At 38.5% G+C, this 20,010-nt stretch overlaps 1 protein-coding gene across 1 annotated transcript in view; it reads left to right on the forward strand.

Annotated features, from left to right (window-relative positions):
- The window catches only part of dnah7 (dynein, axonemal, heavy chain 7), a 56,964-nt gene that overhangs the window by 5,551 nt on the left and 31,403 nt on the right, over window positions 1–20,010 (forward strand). The window contains exons 17-34 of the mRNA XM_043248928.1: window positions 107–253; window positions 344–664; window positions 838–1,205; window positions 1,976–2,162; window positions 4,521–4,714; window positions 6,943–7,141; window positions 8,087–8,227; window positions 8,312–8,524; window positions 8,658–8,767; window positions 8,934–9,102; window positions 10,481–10,583; window positions 10,817–10,944; window positions 11,181–11,393; window positions 15,138–15,236; window positions 15,342–15,590; window positions 16,077–16,226; window positions 17,358–17,540; window positions 19,776–19,952. Coding sequence (XP_043104863.1) covers window positions 107–253; window positions 344–664; window positions 838–1,205; window positions 1,976–2,162; window positions 4,521–4,714; window positions 6,943–7,141; window positions 8,087–8,227; window positions 8,312–8,524; window positions 8,658–8,767; window positions 8,934–9,102; window positions 10,481–10,583; window positions 10,817–10,944; window positions 11,181–11,393; window positions 15,138–15,236; window positions 15,342–15,590; window positions 16,077–16,226; window positions 17,358–17,540; window positions 19,776–19,952 — 3,351 coding nt within the window. The remainder of the gene's footprint in view (window positions 1–106; window positions 254–343; window positions 665–837; window positions 1,206–1,975; window positions 2,163–4,520; window positions 4,715–6,942; window positions 7,142–8,086; window positions 8,228–8,311; window positions 8,525–8,657; window positions 8,768–8,933; window positions 9,103–10,480; window positions 10,584–10,816; window positions 10,945–11,180; window positions 11,394–15,137; window positions 15,237–15,341; window positions 15,591–16,076; window positions 16,227–17,357; window positions 17,541–19,775; window positions 19,953–20,010) is intronic.

Raw genomic sequence — 20,010 nt, forward strand, 5'->3', positions numbered from 1 at the left:
GCTGAAATCCATCAACATAAATCCACCAATAACACAGAATGAAAACACTTTTTCAATCTGGCACTGATGCACTATGCATAAAATAATGTGTGTTTTTAAATCGTAGTTGAGATGTGACAGGGTTGTGGAGGATCTCAAGAGCTATGAATTGCAAGTGGAGGACTTTATGACCTTTGGTGACATTTCTGAGCTTAACAAATATCTGAAAAAAGCGCAGGCCCTCAATTCCAAACTGGACTTGGTTATGGAAAAGGTATTTGGCACTGTGGACAAAAACATTATAGTTTATTTTAGTTGGAACTGCAGCTGCACAATCAAACTCGTTTACTCTCTTATCCATCAGATCAGAGGCTTCAACCAGGAGGAGGAGGCCTTTGGCTGGCCTGTCTCTCAGTACCCACAATGCAAAACTGTCCAAGACCATCTGCTCCCTTATCTGCGGCTGTATGAGACGGCAGCTGAGTTTCAGAATCAGCACCGTCAGTGGGTGAATGGCCCGCTCTCAGCCGTCAACCCAGACAAAGTGGAATCTGATGTGGGTAACTACAGCCGTTCTCTGTACAAGCTAGAAAAAAGCTTCCAGGACTCACCCAAAGCTCTTCAAATTGCCAACTCTGTAAAGGCGGAAGTGGAAGCCTTTAAGGAACACATTCCTCTAGTTCAGGTGATGCTTTTCTTTTGAGTCACTTTCCCAACTGTTCGTTTTTGACAGTAACTCACTCTTATTGGTAACTGAAAGCATTGTAAATTATGTTTAATAAAGAACATGCCAGAGGCTGAGAGTGCAGATTCTATGCTGGGTTGCTCATTATTTATGGGGATGGTTTGTTTCGGCAGGTGCTTTGTAACCCTGGTCTCCGCGAGCGCCATTGGGAGGCCATGTCTGCAGTTGTCGGCTTTCCCCTCAAGCCCTCAGAGGAGGATGCCTGTGTGGCCCAGTTTCTTCCACTGCATCTGGAAGCTCACCTCTCTGCCTTTGAAACCATCAGCGAAGGGGCCAGTAAGGAACACGGCCTTGAAAAGGCCATGGAGCGCATGGCTAGTGAATGGGAGGGGATGGAGTTCACCCTCCTGCCCTATCGTGAAACTGGAACCTCCATTTTGTCCTCATTGGATGAGATCCAGATGCTGCTGGATGACCACATTGTCAAGACTCAGACTATGAGGGGCTCACCATTCATCAAGCCATTTGAGGCCGAGATACGGTGAGAGAATGTCTGTGCATATTTTGCAGTCAATAAGAACAATAATGCCTCATATGCGATTTCTACAAATGTGCAAAGTTTATACACAACCAGAACTGTAGCTGTCAGATTTGCTCATTTATATTTGCTTAGAATAATATTTTCTTGATCATTAAGCAGCCACTTCTATATTTCTTGTCAATTTCCTAATTGACTTAATTTCTAGGTTTATTTACTTATTTATTTAAATCATAATATGTAACAAGATGTATAAAGTATTTGGTGCAGATCGTTTTACTAGTTTTCATTTTACAGATTCATTTACTGTATAGAGTACACTGTTACATCTAATTTTGAGCCATATCTGCTGTAAATTATTTTGTCAGACAAGGAAATCTTTTTAAGGAAAGATTTAATAAGGAAATTTTACTGGGGCACGGCAAAACCTTGGGCTTATACCTCATTAAAAGGGGTCTAGCTATGATTCTAAATTTGCATTAGAAACCTGCATGTGTTCTCATCAAAGTCGGGCTGAAAGGTTCGGTGCAAGTTGAGTATTTGCATTTGCATTAGCACAATTCAATAGGGTGAGATTACAAAATTGAACATGCGCTAATTCTTTGTTGATTTAATAGCTTTAGCGTCTCATGATTAATCACATACTTTTTTAATCCTGATTTTGAAGCACCAACATGGGAAAAAAAAACTGTATCAGTGATAACAAATCGGTACTAGTATTTAGTTATTTTTTTCTCTTGTTTACACTGTATGTCTGTATGCATGTGTCTCAGGGACTGGGAGGGGAAGCTGCTTTTGCTGCAGGAAATTATGGATGAGTGGTTAAAGGTTCAGGGCACCTGGCTCTATCTTGAGCCCATCTTCAGTTCCCCTGACATCATGGCTCAAATGCCCGAAGAAGGACGTCGCTTTACTGCTGTGGATAAAACCTGGAGGGACACTATGAAACAAGTCAGCCTGGTGAGTCAGAAAGCCCTACATATGCAGCAAAATATAAACACAAACTTGAGTTTGTTTATATCTAGAACTGATATAGATAGAACTCTTTGAAAAAGTTCCTGACATCAAACTAGTGTGTTCATGACAAATGAGACGGCTATGAGAAACACACCCAAACACAGTCACTCATCTAGAGACTCTTCAGCAAGTAATTGGCAAGTCCAGTCTCAGTGCTATGAGAGACATCAATATCTGTTGTCTCTCCTCTAAACGGAAAAAAAGTCACCTGGCTGTACCGTCAAATAGAAATTATGGATTTTGTCTGGAGGGACTCAGATCTAGGAGTGTGCGGAAAACAAGGTCATTGAGCATCTCGAGGCATGCTGCCTCCCTCCCCAAGGTTTGAAAAAATGAGTGTCCATAGTTTAAAAAAAAACCTCAGCACTTTTATGCGAGTTAAAGCACTATCCTAATTCATCACAGACTCTTCAGAGACTATTTTCTGACAGTTGACAAACACTCTCTGAAATGAAAACTCACTATAGTCATATATTCTGTTCTACATGTATCTAAAGCGATTATGTCGATAAGCATGTTGTTGAAAAATAGCTTTGTGCTTAATCAAGCTGTAATCAGATAATACTACAGACTGTCATATCAGATTGTCCACTAGGTGTCTCTCTTCATCTACATTAACCACAGAGCTGTTCACGTACTCCAGATTTTATTTACTCTTTTCTAATGTGTTTCTAACTTTCCCCTTTTGACAGAAGCGGAGATAAACATTCTGTAATTGAATTCAGAATTCTGGCTTTCTTTAAGGATGTTTTCTTTTTGAATAATTCCTACACCACTTCACGATTTCCACATTACCGTAAATGGCTCTTCTTGGAAAAGCAAACACGTATTATTTCAGCTGGAAGGCAGGTGCTTTTGCCTGTTGCTGATTTACAGGAAACAGCAGTACATAAAGAAAGGCATGCTTATAATATCAGTGGGGTGTTTGGGGGAAACATCAGTGTGGTACATGGAGATCTGAGCCCAGTTCTTATTTTGCTGAAGAAGACACAAGAAGGGACATATGAAGCTGTTGTGGATCCCAAGGCAATGATGCCTCTGTAAATGAAAGGGAATACATTTGTGAAGAAAATGTGATCTAGTAACTGTGAATATCTGGCTCCGTTGAGCAGCCCACCTGCATGTTTCTGAGCCCTGTGAAAAGAAGCGGATGATTTTCAGCATTCCTTCATTCAGACGCATTCCGGCAGCACTCACCCTCTCACTATAATGTAATTCAGCGTGACGGAGAGGAAGAATAATTAAAAGAGTAATTGGCATAAAACATCCCCTCTCTCTTTCATTAGAGTCATCCAATGGTGTCTTTTCATGTTGTAAAAGGGTTATTTTGTGTAGGCTTTGGTTATTAACAACCCCTCATTACTTCCTCTCAGTCTCTGTCAAGAAATCAGGACTTTTTGTCATCCAAAAGTGATCGTTAAACTTCAATCTCTCTGAAAACGTGAAGTCTAGTCACCGTAGGTAATAGAAAATCAATAGCAATCCGAAAAGGGGAAAAAGCAATTATTATCTCTTTACAGGTGAGGAGCATCTGTGAGGGGTTGAAAGGGAGGGGGTGGGGTATCCAATTGTTTCCTCTCTCTCTAATGAAGGACGTGGCCTTCATACAACCTTTGGATGAACGTTTGTAAATCAGACACTGAAAGATAGGATGAGTTTTCCTGGTGGGAGACACCTTTCATAAATGAACTCTTTTGTGAAAGCAGCGGAATATGGCCATGCATATCATCTTTTCATCACTGGGTTTGTCTGAACTTTGAGGGCAGAGAATTAAAAGGAGGCTGATGGTATTCCATTACCCATGATTTTCAGGCTTGTTGAGTTTCCCAACTGCAGCTGAACTTGAAAACATCACACACGGTCCAGAAGCTTCCTTTAGAGATCAGTCTAATATGCCTTGTTACGGTCAAATATGCACTTTACTCATCTACTAAATTATTAGTGGTGCTTGATATAAAACATATTTCTCATACATACGGTAAGGGATTTGAGCAAACCCTGAAGTATTAAACTTCAGGGTGTAATTTGCATTGGCTTGTTGAGAAGAGAGGTGCTGAAAATGGTTGAATCCTATAGGCGTATTGTACATTGAATGAAGAACCCACCAGAATATCTTTTGGCGACGCCCCAAACACTTTTTCAACCTTTGAGAGCATCTAAAAATGCCTTGCAGATTGCCTACAACAAACCAAGCATCCACAGCCACTGTTGTATTTTCCTGAAGACTAAAAGTTCAGGTTCTCCATGTAATTCATTTGAATTGTATAACACATAGCTAAATATTACGTGTTTCTTTTTTAGGACAAGCATGTCCTGGCAGTGGTGGCCATTGAAAAGATGCTTGAAAAGATGAAAAGCAGTAACGAGTTGCTGGAACTCATTCTTAAGGGTCTGAATGAATACCTGGAGAAGAAGAGACTCTATTTCCCCCGCTTCTTCTTCCTGTCCAATGACGAGCTGCTGGAGATCCTCTCAGAGACTAAGGATCCAACCAGGTACAGGGAAGCTTTTAAAAGTGCTCAGTAATGACAGTCTGATAGATTGGCTGATATTTGGTCATATATTTCTTAATTTTACTAATAGCTGTTTAAATGGGTATTTTTTGTGAATTTTGAGTACATGTTGTGTAAATTTAATTTTCAATGTTGTGGCATGTCATGTGCTATCGCTGTAGTGTATTCAGTTTCAGTTTTAAAAGTCAAATTCAATTCAATTTTGAAAGTTTGGGGTTGGCACGACTTTAGTCAAAGAAGTCTCTTGTACTCACCAAGGCTGCATTTATTTATATGGTAAAAACAATAAGATTGTGAAATGCTATTACAATTTAAATCAACTTACTTCAATGTATTTTAAATGTAATTTATTCCTGTGATGGCAAAGCAAAAATTTCAGCATCATTACTCCAATGTTATATAATCCTTCAGAAATCACTTTAATATACTGATTTGGTGCTCGCAAAACATTTCTTCTTTTATAAATGTTAAAAACATTGGAAGCTGCGATTATGTTATCTTTAAGGACTACGTTAAGGTATGCGTTTATGTTTAAAATATAAATTTATCTCATCAATCAATCAGTCTTACTGACCCAAACTGTTGAATGGTAGCATATACTATACAGCATTAACTGTCATCAGCTATCATGCTTTCTGAATGTACCACTGGTGATCATTCTGCTTGATCCATATCCTTGTGCCTTTACAAGCTACAGGAAGTGACAGGATTTCTGTGGGTTTGCACATTTAGTGTTGTGTGAGTTACAGTACTCACACACTTTCTCCATATCCTCAAAAGAAAAAGAGACATTTCTGGAAGCAACATGATTTATAGGCTTGAGGAATATTGTTTGTCAGCAGTTAAGAGGATCTGATTTTGAAGTCTTCTGTTTTCAATATTCTTGCTGTTTGGGATTCGCTTTGTTGATAGATTGCTTTATAATAAGGCCAGGCTGTGTGACTGAATGTCGGAAAGAACTATGGTAGATCAGTCTGTGCTATATCAATTATTCAAAAAACCTTAAGATGATGCAAGTTTGGGTCAATTTTTGATGTGCGGTGCTGCTATGCTTTCTTTTTCAGTATTTTCATGAAGAATAACAGTAAGAAACTGCACTGCTCACATTCTGAAATATACTAACATATTTAGCACATGGAACGTTTTATCATAAAGCTTTGAAACAAATGACTACTAGTATTTATTGGATATTAGTAGTTTCAAATTGCTACAAAGTTCCAAGATTTTCGAGTGTTTAGTATATGCAAGAATTTTTACCTTGATGTAGAACGTAGGCTGGATGTAATTTACTGTAACATGAAATAAGAAACACTGCATTCACTTTGCAGGGCTTTAATCTCAAGCCTGTGATATTTATGAATATATCTTATGTTTTTACATAGCCTACTTTGGCATGTCTCCCAGGGCAAATCCAACTGATGTTACGCCGCCTACCTAACCACTGCTGCCTACGTAAACATTTAGCATGTGAGGTCTCAAAAGGAACAGGGAAGGACAAATGAAAAGCAATTTAGATTCACCTAGGCCTCGAAAAACCCAATTTGAACCCCTTAAAACCCAGTATTTACTGAGGGAATTTAATTATAGTGCTTTTTCTTCTTCCTGTGACACTCTGGCCTAGTTTCTCCGCTGTGGCTCCCCTGTGCAGGCCCTTAACGTATAAGCAAATCTTGTTATATTTCACCCCAGGTATTTGTTTAATGATGAATGATGATGTCTCAAATGCAAGTTCAAATTGTACTACTATGGGGCTTTTGGTTTCACAAACTAGGAGGAATGTTGGCCTTGGCTGGCCTTGCTTTTCTGCTCTATTACCAGTTCTGATAACCTCTTTCTTGCTTTCTTTCTCTTTATCTCACTCTCGCTGTGTCATTCTCGCTCATCTTTTGTGTCTCCCACATTTCTGTTACATTTGAAAGGAAATACTAGCTTTACAGAAATCTTTTAAAAAAAATCTAATTGCAGCAGCTATTTTGCTGAAGTGTGTATCAGAAAGTACTGGAAGTGATAATGAGTGAAGTTAATAGAGTCACTGACTCTGTGATTCAGTGTAAGTTTTCCATGCTATCGTCTGACAGGGTTACACTTTTTTTTTTCTCTAAACCTAAGATTTCTGAACATCTAGGTATCCCAGAAGCATGTCTCCTTAAATGAAATATCAAACTTGCACTGGAAAAGCGCAACAGTTCACCATCGGCTTTATGTTCCAGGGTGCAGCCCCACCTCAAGAAGTGTTTTGAGGGTATTGCTAATGTCGTGTTCACTGATGTTTTGGACATCACTCATATGAGGAGCAGTGAAGGGGAGGTGGTGGAGCTGCTGGACATTATCTCTACATCTAAAGCTCGTGGACAGGTGGAAAAATGGCTCCTGGAACTGGAGACTGGCATGCTCCACTCCATACACAAGGTACAAAACTGTACAAACTTTCTCAGAGTCAGTGGATTTCTGAGTAGTAGAAATGGAAACAGCTTAATTAGATTCGATGTAGTTTAGCCTGGCTTGTACATTAATTGGTTCGGTTGACAAATCCTTTCCACAGGTAATTGCTTGTGGCTGTCACCCACTTCAGATTTTTTTAATACATTGTTGGAAGCACTTTGAAGCATTAGGGCTATATATTTAATTGTTTTTTTCTACCTGGTCTAATGGTATAAACATGGGAGCACTTTTTAGCGAGACACAAAATACTTACCAGTAAGTATTACTGCAGTTTCGAGGAAATAATATAATAATAATATCTAGAGGCAGTAAAACACCTTTTATTCCTTTCCCTACAAATGTACAAAGTGTTGATTAATAAAGCATAATTTTCTCAATATTACTATAAAGAATATCATATGACTTCAAAGCAATATTAATATGCTGGGAGATTTGAAAAGTGATGCTTTTGAGCTTTAGCATCACACATATCCAGTTTCATATCGGTGTATTTTCATAAGCAGTTTGTTCAGTAGCTCACGTAGTATAGTGATATACTTTAGAGGCGAGGAGCTCTGGTTTGAATCCTGTGTAACTATGGTTTGACAGAAGTGTTAAAATCTGCCTAAAAAGAAGTTGAAATGGCACGGTTGCATCAACAAATGTGTTTTTATATCAGTTTGCATTTGTTAACACTATCGGGTATGTTTAGGGTTAGATTTGGTGTAGGGCATATTTCCAACACGATAGAGCATTCACTTTTAGCGACAGTCCCTGAATATTAAACATAACAAAAACACAGCAATACGTACCAATATCAACACAAAACCTGTGTTTTAACACCTTTCAGTTGACATGTCTCTCTGACTATCACTGCCATTCTTAGAACTGTAAGATGCTGCAGTAACTGCTCTCTTGATTTCTGGCTGTCAGGTGATTGGAGAGGCATTTGAAGCTTATCCCAAAGACCTAAGGATCAACTGGGTCAGGGCCTGGCCAGGTCAGACAGTGCTCTGTGTGTCACAGGTTTACTGGACAAAGGACATCCATGAAGCCATTGCAAAGGGACCAAAGGTATGTTATGCATAGCAATATAGTCTTTTACTGCACAGCTCTGTGGAATACTTCATGCTGCATTTTTTCTGTGTTTTGATTCAGGCTCTTCAGGCCTATTTAGAGCAGAACAATACTCAGATAGATGACATTGTGACTCTGGTGCGTGGCAAGCTGTCCAAACAGAACCGAGTAACACTTGGAGCGCTGGTGGTACTTGACGTTCATGCCCGGGATGTGCTGGCTTCTTTAGTACAGAAGGGTGTGGATGATGAGACCAACTTTGAGTGGCTCAGCCAGCTACGATACTATTGGATTGTAAGTCAAATTGACTGTCTGCAAATGGGATTGAAAATGATTTTTTGTCTTGCTATTGTTTTGGACACTCAGATAATCTGCTTTGATTCCTTTTTTCCTCTCTCGACTCTTTGATCTGACCCTGTCAATGAAGGAAAACCAGCTTCAGACAAAGATGATCAATGCAGGCTTGGCGTACGGCTATGAGTATCTTGGAAACACACCACGACTGGTCATCACACCTCTCACTGATCGCTGCTATAGGTCAGAATTCTTCACATTTTTCATAAAATCCAAATGCGATCGTTTTCAGTGTGGCTGCACCTACAGCATGCTGTAATAAAAATAATAATAAGAAATGTTTTGAAGAGCAAATCATATGACACTGACAGCTGACAGCTTCACCTTTTTAACGTGTCTTCTTTACCAGAACTCTCTTTGGAGCTTTACACTTACATCTTGGCGGCGCCCCAGAGGGTCCTGCAGGTACCGGCAAGACAGAAACCACCAAAGATCTGGCTAAAGCCATAGCTAAGCAGTGTGTAGTTTTCAACTGCTCTGATGGCCTGGACTACATTGCACTCGGCAAATTCTTTAAGGTTAGTGTTACAAAGTCTATTGTTATGATGCATGTCAGGAATAAATATCAACATAAATCTAAAGTATTTAACTCACAGCAAAAGCTTACATAATAATATAAAAATGATAATGCTAATGCTAATATGACATGACAGTTAATAGCACACATGAGGTCAAGCATCATGTGTCTTTAGAAAAAAAAAAAAACCTCTCAAACAGAATAGCACAGCACTGACTGGCATGACCGTCACTGGTTACTATAGTAACACAGATTCAGAATACCAGAATTTTTGAAGAAAATGTTTGCTTGTAGAAGGGGGGTTATGAACTATTTGAAATAATATTACATAATGAGAATGGTCTTGTCTCATCTTGTTTTGTATTGTCTTCCAGATTATCGACCCCACAAAATACTTCTGATTAAATTGAACTTTTCTAAATAAAAAGCTCAGTAAGACATTACTCTGGGGTAAATAAAAAGTTTTATGATTTTGAACATTTTAAAACGAAGAAAAGTAGAAGGAATAAAATTATTTTGTAGCTCAGCATGAGAATGACAATGTTAATTCTCTGTGTGTATGTATGTAAACATTTTAGTTTAATCTAAGACATTTTAAAATGCACATTCCAAAAAATTTTTTTTAAGAAATCCAAGAGCATTCTGACCTTCGTTATACAGCAATGAAACTCAAATTTTCCCAGGCCCAGGGACATATGTGTCACGGTACTCTCATGAATGGCAGCTGATGGTGATGCGTAGGAGATGAATTGATGAATAAAGTCATTGATTTAGTTTTCTTTGCACACAAAAAATATTCTCTTAGCTTCATAAAATTATGGTTGAACCAGTGATGTCACATGGACTATTTTAACAATGTCCTTACTGTGTTTATTAATTTTAAACATGTTAGTTCCATTGATGTCTATCCAGGGTCAGAGAGCTCCCAGATTTCATCAAAAATATCTTAATTTGTGTTCTGAAAATGAACTAAAGTATTATGGGTTTGGAACGACAAGAGGGCGACTAATTAGTGAAAGGATTTTCAATTTGGGTGAACCATCTCTTTAATTTAAAAAGATTGTATTAGAAAAATTTTGATAAAAGCAAAATATATTTATTTTCTCCAGTGGTCTTAGACTTTTAAACCAAAGTATATCTATAATTAGCATACATGTTAGCGTTTTAGTTTGGTCTGCTAGTGAAGATTGCGTTGCGTTTGCTGTACAGCCTCAGTACTATCAGGAAGCCACAGCTGTATCTTAATCAGAGAGCTTAGAATTGCAAAAGGCTTGCGTTTTAATGTCATCCTGCTCACCCTTTGTCAGTTATCTTGCAGCACAGGAGTGTTCAGACTACATTTGCTTTAAGTCATGGTAAAGATACATGGTTTCTTCCAGGGCTTGTTGTCGTCCGGTGCCTGGGCCTGCTTTGACGAGTTCAACCGTATTGATCTGGAAGTGCTTTCGGTGGTGGCTCAGCAAATTCTTACTATCCAGAGAGGTGTGTGTCTGCGTGCACATTTTGAGTTAAATGTCAACTGTGTTGTCAATGGATTTTAAAATTCGATCAATGGAGCCCTAGGTTTTTTTAAACCTCCTATATGCTCCTAAATGCCTACATCTGAGTCCAGCCAAATTAAGTGTTAGGATGCTTAAATGGCATAAATCTATCAGTCTAATGAGATTTCTTTAGTTTGGGTTTTGATGAATATATCATTTTTTTGTTCTCTGCAGGTATTTCTGCCCATGCTGAGATGCTGCAGTTTGAGGGGACAGAGCTGAAACTAAACCCTACATGTGCTGTCTTTATCACAATGAACCCTGGCTATGCAGGACGCTCTGAACTACCTGACAACCTGAAGGTATGTACAGAACCTAGTTCATGCAAAGATTTCCTTTGCACACGGAATGCGCTTACCTTTTGAATGTGTCATTCCCAGAGGAACATTTTTTGATTATTGATGTGATTCTGTGCATATTGTTGCAATGAAAATGTTTCTTTATTTCTTGCTGTCACTTGTTTACTGTGTTACTGTCCCGTTTTATATAGTATATAAGTATATAGTGCTTGTGAATTTTGTGTAATTGTCTGCTGCAGGCTCTCTTCCGGACAGTAGCTATGATGGTGCCAGACTATGCTCTGATAGCTGAGATTGTGCTGTATTCCTGTGGATTTGTCAGAGCACGACCGCTCTCAGTGAAGATTGTAGCTACGTACAGACTGTGCTCTGAGCAGCTCTCTTCCCAGCACCACTATGATTACGGCATGAGGGCTGTCAAATCTGTTCTGACTGCCGCAGGGAACCTGAAGGTAGGATCTGTATCTGCAAAAAAAAAACTCCTGATGTTATATTGCATTTTTATCGCAATGCTTTGATTTAAATATTTTAATAAAAAAGCAATATGCTTTAAAAGATTAGTTCAACCCAAAATGGAAGTTCTGTCATTAATTACTCACCCTCATGTCTTTTCAAACCCCTAAGACCTTTGTTCATCTTCGGAACACAAATTAAGATATTTTTGATGAAATTGGAGAGCCATTTGACTCTCCATAGACAGCAACACAACTGAAATTATTTCAGATCCAGAAACGTATTAAATATGCCAACGTAGATAATGAGGAATTGACATCTCTCCCTTTGATAAGTGCATTCCAAACTACTAAATAATGACACGCACATGCTCTGCTCACTTAAGTCTCCACTAATAAGGGGATAAGGATGATGACCTTGATTTGGAAAATGGCCGCAATTATAGGGGTGAATATTACACCCCTTTAATATACAATATATTAATTCAGCATAACTTATTAAAGTCAATAGAGAACTATTCTGTGGTGTTTACAGTTTCATTTTAAATCACGGCCCTTTATTTGCAACATTCGTGGCCTGAATCTATAATGATGTTATTTGAAGAATCAGCTTTCATTTCGTCTTTGAATGTGAAGGCCTTTGTTGTTTTGATTTAACATCTCATTTCATTTAGTAGCTCTCTGTTTTGGCTCCTGCTGCTTCTGCTGAGCCACTGTTTCTGAGCGCTTCATAAACTTGTTAAAGCAATTCTGAATGACTCCCAACTGCAATTGGCTCAGTTCCTCTTCGCCTGCCACTGTTATCAGCACAGAGTTACCAAGGGTCAGAGGAGTGAAACATTTCCACTTCATCTCAATTCCCATTGCACGCTCCTTCTCCTCTCTCCCTCTCGCCACTTTTTGCTTGTGGATCAAAGCCAAATGAATCTGACATTGAATATAAATAGTGTTCACACTCAATTCAGCAGCCTGGAGAATTGCAGATCTGTGAAAAACACAAACTATTGAAACTGAGAACTTTGCTAAAATCTGCGTGACCTTAAAGAATTTTGGACTCCAATCAGTACCCCTCTCTCTCTCTCTCTCTCTTTCATCATTTCTAATGTGTAAAGAGCACAATATAAGGAAGCGTGATTTCAGACACCGCACTTTTTAGAGTGAAATGTCAACACAAACCTGCAGTTGTCATATGTTATACAATAATTCCATTTGATTGCTAGACAGGCTTGTGTACAGAGTGCTATAAAGTACTCCTATTTCATAATAAGCAGATGCCCTGAAGCAAGGCCTGAACACATTGATTTTAATGTTCATAGGTGGCCCTACCTGAGCTCATTCCTTGATCTTTGATTTATTACTCTGTACAGATTTTCCCTAAAAGCATATTTAGTATGCGCATGGGAATATCCTCATACAGCTGTCAATTACTGACACTCAGACACTGAGAACAGCAGTGCAGCCATAGGCTATCAGATAAGACAGGTCAAAGGAGCAACAGCAGTGCACACAATGCGCCTCCAGCAAGATGAATGCCTTTTACTCTGCTATTCTGATACGAGTGCATCATCTAAATAAAAGCCATGTCTCCTGTCAGAGTCACACAGGCCACTCACTCCCTGCAAAGTTTTAGGAGTGGCAGCTGCATTTATTTGGAGGAGTGAATCCTATTGTTCTGTGTCTGTGCAGAATAAAAGAGTCACTTCTGCTATCCCCAACTCACAGCGGTTGACATAGTAACCACGGCAGCAGTTTGGCATCTTGTGGATGCAAATAAGAAAGATGCCAACAGCTACTGTCCAAACGAAAGTTATCGAACAAAGTATTTTAATGTTTAATGTTTTAATGTTCAACAATTGTTAGTAAACAGAGAATACACTTTTTCTTCTAGTTACATTGCCGCACTAGTGCATTTTTGAAATAAATTTATACTTTTATTCAGCAAGGACACATTAAAATAGACTATGAAGTCTTTCTTCCCCAAATACTTTTTTTTTTACTTTCTAGTAATCAAAGATGATTAAAGATTTATGATTTACAATAAATGATTTAAATTTAGTTACAGGGTGAAGAATCACACGACAAGGAGAGTTCAAAATAAAAGCCACAGAGGGTGGTTGTATTTATAGGCATGCTCAGTGGTAATTCAAATAAGAGGTCCGGTGCTGTGGGTGCTCTCGTTCTCTCTGGTGCAGTGGGTCCTTGCTGTGCTTCTCTGTGAGGGGGCCGATCGGTCACACGCTGCTGTCTGAGGGAAAAGAGAGAGTTGGCAATAGTGCTCCATGTCATGGAGGCAAAGCTCTCCCTGTAGCATGCCTCGTGTGGCTTTTAAAGCCAGCTCTTGACGATTTTTAGGTGCATCTGCATTCATAGTTTTTGATTTTAGATGCCGTATTGTACTCAACAGCAATGTTCAAATACACAAACATATACACATCAACATATGTATGAAATCCTATGTACACTAATGAGATCAGGCTACCATTTTAACCCTCTCTTGAAGGCTGTAGAATCAAAATGTAGGCTCAGTTCGAGTGGGCGAGAGACACTTTGGCAAGGCAAGTTAATTTATATAGCATATTTCATACACATTGGTAATTCAAAGTTCTTTACATAAAGGAAGTAAATTAGTCATGGTACACTGATGGTACACTGATTCACTGCTTCTGGCTTTTCATTTATTAAAAGCAACATCCTTCAGTAACAGTCTCAATGAAAAGCATTCATTGTATTGTGACAGGTTAAATGTACATTGTGCAATATCAGACTTTCACTACACTGTTCTCATCACCCAAAGAATTTGCAATAACAGTACTACTGCAATATGTATAGTAAGTTTGAAATTAAATAATGAAATAATCCTTTTTGTTTGTATTCACCAAAAACAAACTAATAACATTAAATAAATTAATACAAAACACTCAAAACACAGCTATAGGGAGGTGAAGAGAGTGCTTGTAACCAAATGTTTAAAAAAGCAGACTGCAGCCTGGAATGTCTGTAACCTTTTTTTTTTTTTTTACACTGTCGAGCTAACTTTTTAATTTGTGGGTAGAGTTTCTTGTTTTCATCTGCCATCTTCTCTGATGTGATTTTGTGCAACAATAGTAGCAACACACCGTGTCTTCTTTTTTTCTGGTTTTTCAATCATGAATCTATGATTAAAATATTACATTAATTTTAGGGAGAATGTTTAGTAGTAAAATCTAATCATTGCCCTAAATAACTAAATATTGTAAATAAATCAGGACCAGAACTCAAGGAATGATAACTTGTATTTTACAAGGATGACAGTTACTCATCCTAATGTGTTTATAGTTTGACAATAAGGAGCCTGAAATATTAAAGCCACAAAACTAAATCTCACAGAGCTGAAATAGGCAGAGGAAGAACCTGACCTTGGCGGCTCCCACTCGCTTTTCTCGTTTTGCCAAATTTGAATAGCGCCTGCTTGTGTCATCTCAGCTGTTCTCAGAAATGAATACGCCTGTGTCATTTTCACAGCAATCTTTGCACCATCACACCCGAGACTGCACTCTTTTGCCATCTTGAAATTACTTCTGGAGACAAAGGCATGCTCTAAACCCCTCAGGTCTGAGTTGCAAATGACTGTGATGGTAAAGAATGAGCAAAGACAATGTGGCTGAATGCCACTCTCCCCCTGGAGACCCTGGAAAAGTGACGGCACAAGCGAATCTTTTATTGAGTGTCAAACCTCTTTCTCTCCCTGTGTTTAACATGTCACAGCTGAAGTTTCCAGAGGAGAATGAGGATATTCTGTTGCTGAGATCTATTATTGATGTCAACCTCCCGAAATTTCTGGCTCATGACCTTCCATTATTTGAGGTACAACATCTTTATCAGTATATTCTAAACATGCATTCATTTAAATGTATGTTTAATTCTCCAGTTAACCTTTACTAACTTCTCAGTCATTTTGAATGTGTCCAGGGCATCACTTCCGATCTATTCCCTGGAATCAAGCTTCCAAAACCAGACTACAGCATTTTGCTTGAGGCTATTAATGAAAACAGCGCTAAGATGAACCTGCAGGTCACTGACTTCTTTGCTGAGAAGATCCTACAGATCTATGAAATGATGATTGTGCGTCACGGCTTCATGATGGTGGGTGAACCCTTCGGTGGGAAGACATCTGCCTACCGCGTGCTCGCCGCAGCCCTGCATGACATCTGTGAGAAGGTGCGGTAAATGGACAACTGTGTACAAAACTAGCGTTGCTCAAACCGTTACAGTGGGAGTAGAACTTTCTGCATTCACCATTGTATGTCTGTTACATAAGATTCAAACTTTTGTTCTTTTATCCTACTTATTGACTGTTTTCGACTACTTTTTTCTTGTACCCAGAGGATGTGAACTCCCAAAGTCTCAAAGACTCCCACATTCCTCAAGCAGTTCCAACTGGATGTGAATTTGTATCACAATACCACAATACAAACTGCTCTTTTTGCATAATAGAACACTTAAAAGTCAGTAAAATGTTTTTATAGAAAGGAAATGTGATTTCTTGTGTTTTCAGAGAACAGACAACACATTTAGTGATGGTACTGCTATAAATCACTGCAGTGAAGCACATTCATACACATGCTAATATGATGCAATTGATGCAAAAAGCTATGGAAATGTTGTGTTATAGAAACAATCAAACTTAACCTCATTTGAATGCAGAGACTGATGGAGGAGAACAGGGTTCAGATCACAGTTATCAACCCAAAGTCTATCACTATGGGCCAGCTGTATGGACAGTTTGATCCTGTGTCCCATGAGTGGTCAGATGGCATCTTGGCTGTCAGCTATAGAGCATTCGCCACTTCCCAGGTACATTTACCATTACAATCATCTTAATTGTCCATTTATTCACACACCTGTGCATCTATACCTCTATCCATCTATTCATCCATCCAACCAACCATTTATCCATTGTTTCACCTACCTCTATATTTTCTTATTTGTCTACACCTCTGTCCCGTTGTCAATGATCCCTCCCATCATCCCATTTTTAATCCATCCAGACATTTATTCCTCCATGCATCCCTCCCTCCTTCTATGCATCAGTTCTACTACTTGGATCTTTATGCTTTTTTAAGTCACTAATTCCATAAATAGCAATGACACAAAAAATAAACTTCCTTCCAATTTAAAGCTGTCTCAAAACTAAGAACATTCACATATGGTAGTGCTGTCTACTTGAAATCTTTAGCTCTTATATTTTCTTCACCATGGTAACACTATGCCTAAATCTGTGTCATCATTTACCCACTGACTTTGATGTTCTTCAGAATGCAGTCCTACCCTCATTTCCAAAGAATCACAGTTTGAAGCTTTGTTTCGCCGGGTTACAATAGAAATGTTTATGTTTAAACAGTTGATGGCAGAAGACATGGTAGAGCATTATCTTTGGCACAGCAAGAAGGTGGAGAGCAAACCTAGATCCTCTAATAGCTGTAATTGAGGAATAAAAAGGAACATAATAAGAGCAGACAGGTGTCAAATGTTTGCTTCGCACTTAGTTTCATTTTAATTGCTGCTGTTTTTGCTGGAGGCTATGAAGGCATGTTACAAAATTGAAGTTGTTTAAGCAGGAAAATGTATTGGTAGAAAGAACTAGGTTAAAACGATGCAAGAATTTTATGCTTAAACAAATGTGTCATTCTTGAAATTTTACAATAATTATTATTCTAGTGTTGGAGAAATGTTACGTTTCCCTTATTTTTAACTTTAAACTTTCAAGATTAGCCAAAACCTTTAGAAAATGCTAGGAAAAATTGTCATCTTTCATTGTTCTACAGCTAATTTTTTATTATTCTGGTGAGCTCTAACTTTCCAAGTGGTAAAAAAATAATAATAATGATATGCAATTATACCTATTTTATTGAGACACAGCGCACGCTGTAAAGTTGAAGTTGTTCAATTTGAGTCTGAAGTGACTGTCTGCTGCCTTCCTACCAGAGTCCTGACAGAAAGTGGCTGATATTTGATGGGCCTGTGGATGCAGTGTGGATTGAGAACATGAACACTGTACTGGACGACAACAAGAAGCTTTGTCTCATGAGTGGAGAGATCATCCAGATGTCCCCACAGATGAGCCTTATCTTTGAGCCCATGGACCTGGAGGTGGCTTCACCAGCCACGGTAAGATAATAGCTATGTGGTTCAGCATGATTCTTGGCCACGCTGAACATGAAGAATTTCTTTAGATATCACAGCAGTCAAGAATTGATATGTCACACTCTGTGTGCATCTTTTTTTAAATCAAAATGAACGTATAACAATTAATAGTAAATACAAAATCTAAAAACGTACAGTCGGTAGATGACAGTATAATTACTTTATTCCAAAAGCAATATGATTGTAGTAAAATTTTTATATTCTACTAAAGAGACAATTTTTATTTCTCACATAAAAAAACACTTTGCTCTAGGGCTCACACATGGGCAGCAAATTTACTTTTGTGTCCAATTTAGTTCATAACAGCCTCAACCTTTATAAAAACCTCTTTGCAGTGCCTCCTTTTACATGACATGACATTACTGTGACAGGCTCACAATACAAGTAAGATCGAAATAAGATGAATCTTTTTAAAAAAAACTTCATCCACTTATATCTCACTTTGGGATGGCTTCAGCAGGCATTTGCAAGATATTCCAATAATATGTGCCTTTAATATATTCCACCTACAAAGGCAAACCTACAGTGCACATATTTTATTTCTTTTTAAATACAATACAGTATAAAAATGATGAAATTTGATGAAAATATATCCTCACATTTTCCAACGCATTTTGTTATATCTTTATCATAGCATCTCTGAAGCTGCCTTTGATGTTTTGGGTTTCAAAAAAAAAGGAAAGTAGACCATCAAATGAGATTGTTGTTGTCATTCAGCAAACCTGTCAAAAGAGGACTTACCAATTCACTGGCAATAACCCACCCCCTTTTCCCAGCCTACTCAAGAATGGCATAATGGCATGTCACTACTGGATTTCTTTTTTTCAGAAACACCAACGCAATTTCCTTCCTTTATTTCTCTCTGCGTCTTCTCCTAAGATGGCTTTGTATCTGACAGAGCTTCTGCCTCACACATCCCAGCCTGAGGAAAGGCTCTTATAGTTGTGGATCCCAGCTTTTTCTGGCCCAGTGTGGGCAGAAGGCTCTGATTCAAAAGAATGGGTGATGATGACAGAGATTAAACAAGCATGTTATGGAGAAGGAAAGAGTGTATATGTGAATGTCTGCATGTTTTTTTTTTGTTTTGTTTTTTTGCGACTGTCACCAGATCAGATCAAAGTAGATGCCGGAGACAGAGCCAGAGGGAAAGAGTGAGACAGAGATCAAATTTGTGAATATCTTGTGTTATTTTGACAGAAAACGAAAGCGGCCTGGCTATAGCATAAACCATCTCCCTTTGGCCCATACCTGTCTCTCGCAATTTCTGTCTTGGCCTCCTCCTTTTTATATATTGATGCTTGACTCATATGGCCTGCTGCAAACTAGACCAAAGTTCAATGTGAATTCAGTTGAACAAGCTAACATGCTCTCGAGGTCATGCTTGCCCCAGATGTCTCCTCCGGCTTAACACCTGTGCATAAGCGCCCAGTTTGCAATTCGCTTACACCTCTACCATTCACATGGGCCTTTCGTGGGAGCCGCTTTCCGACAGCTGTTTCCATCATGTAACCTTGATGATGTGCTATTCATCAAATCATTAAGCACAGAAGACCTTTATCTTTATGAGTAACCCAGTGCAGCTGCCGTGCAGATGAATAAAATGCAATTTGTTTGAACTATGCACCATTCCAGATGGCTAAGTAATATCTAAAAAGTTTGGTACCCTTTGGAGTTGTGTGTCCACATCCTTTAGAAAGGACTACTCTGGTAATGAATGCTATTTTCTTGCTTCTTGATATTTACAATAGTCCCTATCTTTGTTATAGATGTATAGATCTGCTATGGGTTATCTTATATGCTATTTGAGCAGCAGCAGTATCTCTTAAAGAAACATTCTGCATTTTTAAAAAATAGACTCAATCAACTCCCCCAGAAATGACTTTTACATTGAAATTTCTGTCCATCAAATAATCCTAAAAACTAAAATATATAACATCTCTCACAAAAAAAATATTAAGCAGCATAATTGTTGTCAACATATATACAATAATAAGAATTGCATGTCAGAGGGATCATGTGATACTAAAGACTGGAGACTGTTTTTGTGAATTGATTTAATCAAATGAATGTTGCCTTCTTTCAAAAACTGAAAAGACTTCTTTCAAAAACTTATTTCAAAAATCTTGCAGACCATAACATTTTAAACAGTAGTGCATCTTTTTTTTTTATCAAGCTGGGGCATTACTGCTTTCTGTGTAGGTATCTCGCTGCGGCATGATCTACATGGAGCCTCACATGTTGGGATGGCGGCCTCTGATGCTGTCTTGGCTCAATACTTTGCCGTCCTCTCTGAGCTCCATGCACAAAGACCTGATCACTGGCCTCTTTGACCGCATGCTGCCAGTATGTCTTCAGCTCATCCGCAAAGGCACTAAGGTACAGCTGTAACTGTGCTGCAACTTATAAGGGAATGCTTTGATACTGAATTAAAAAG

Source organism: Puntigrus tetrazona, chromosome 9 (genome assembly GCF_018831695.1).
Source record: "Puntigrus tetrazona isolate hp1 chromosome 9, ASM1883169v1, whole genome shotgun sequence".
Classification (NCBI taxonomy): Eukaryota; Metazoa; Chordata; class Actinopteri; order Cypriniformes; family Cyprinidae; genus Puntigrus; species Puntigrus tetrazona.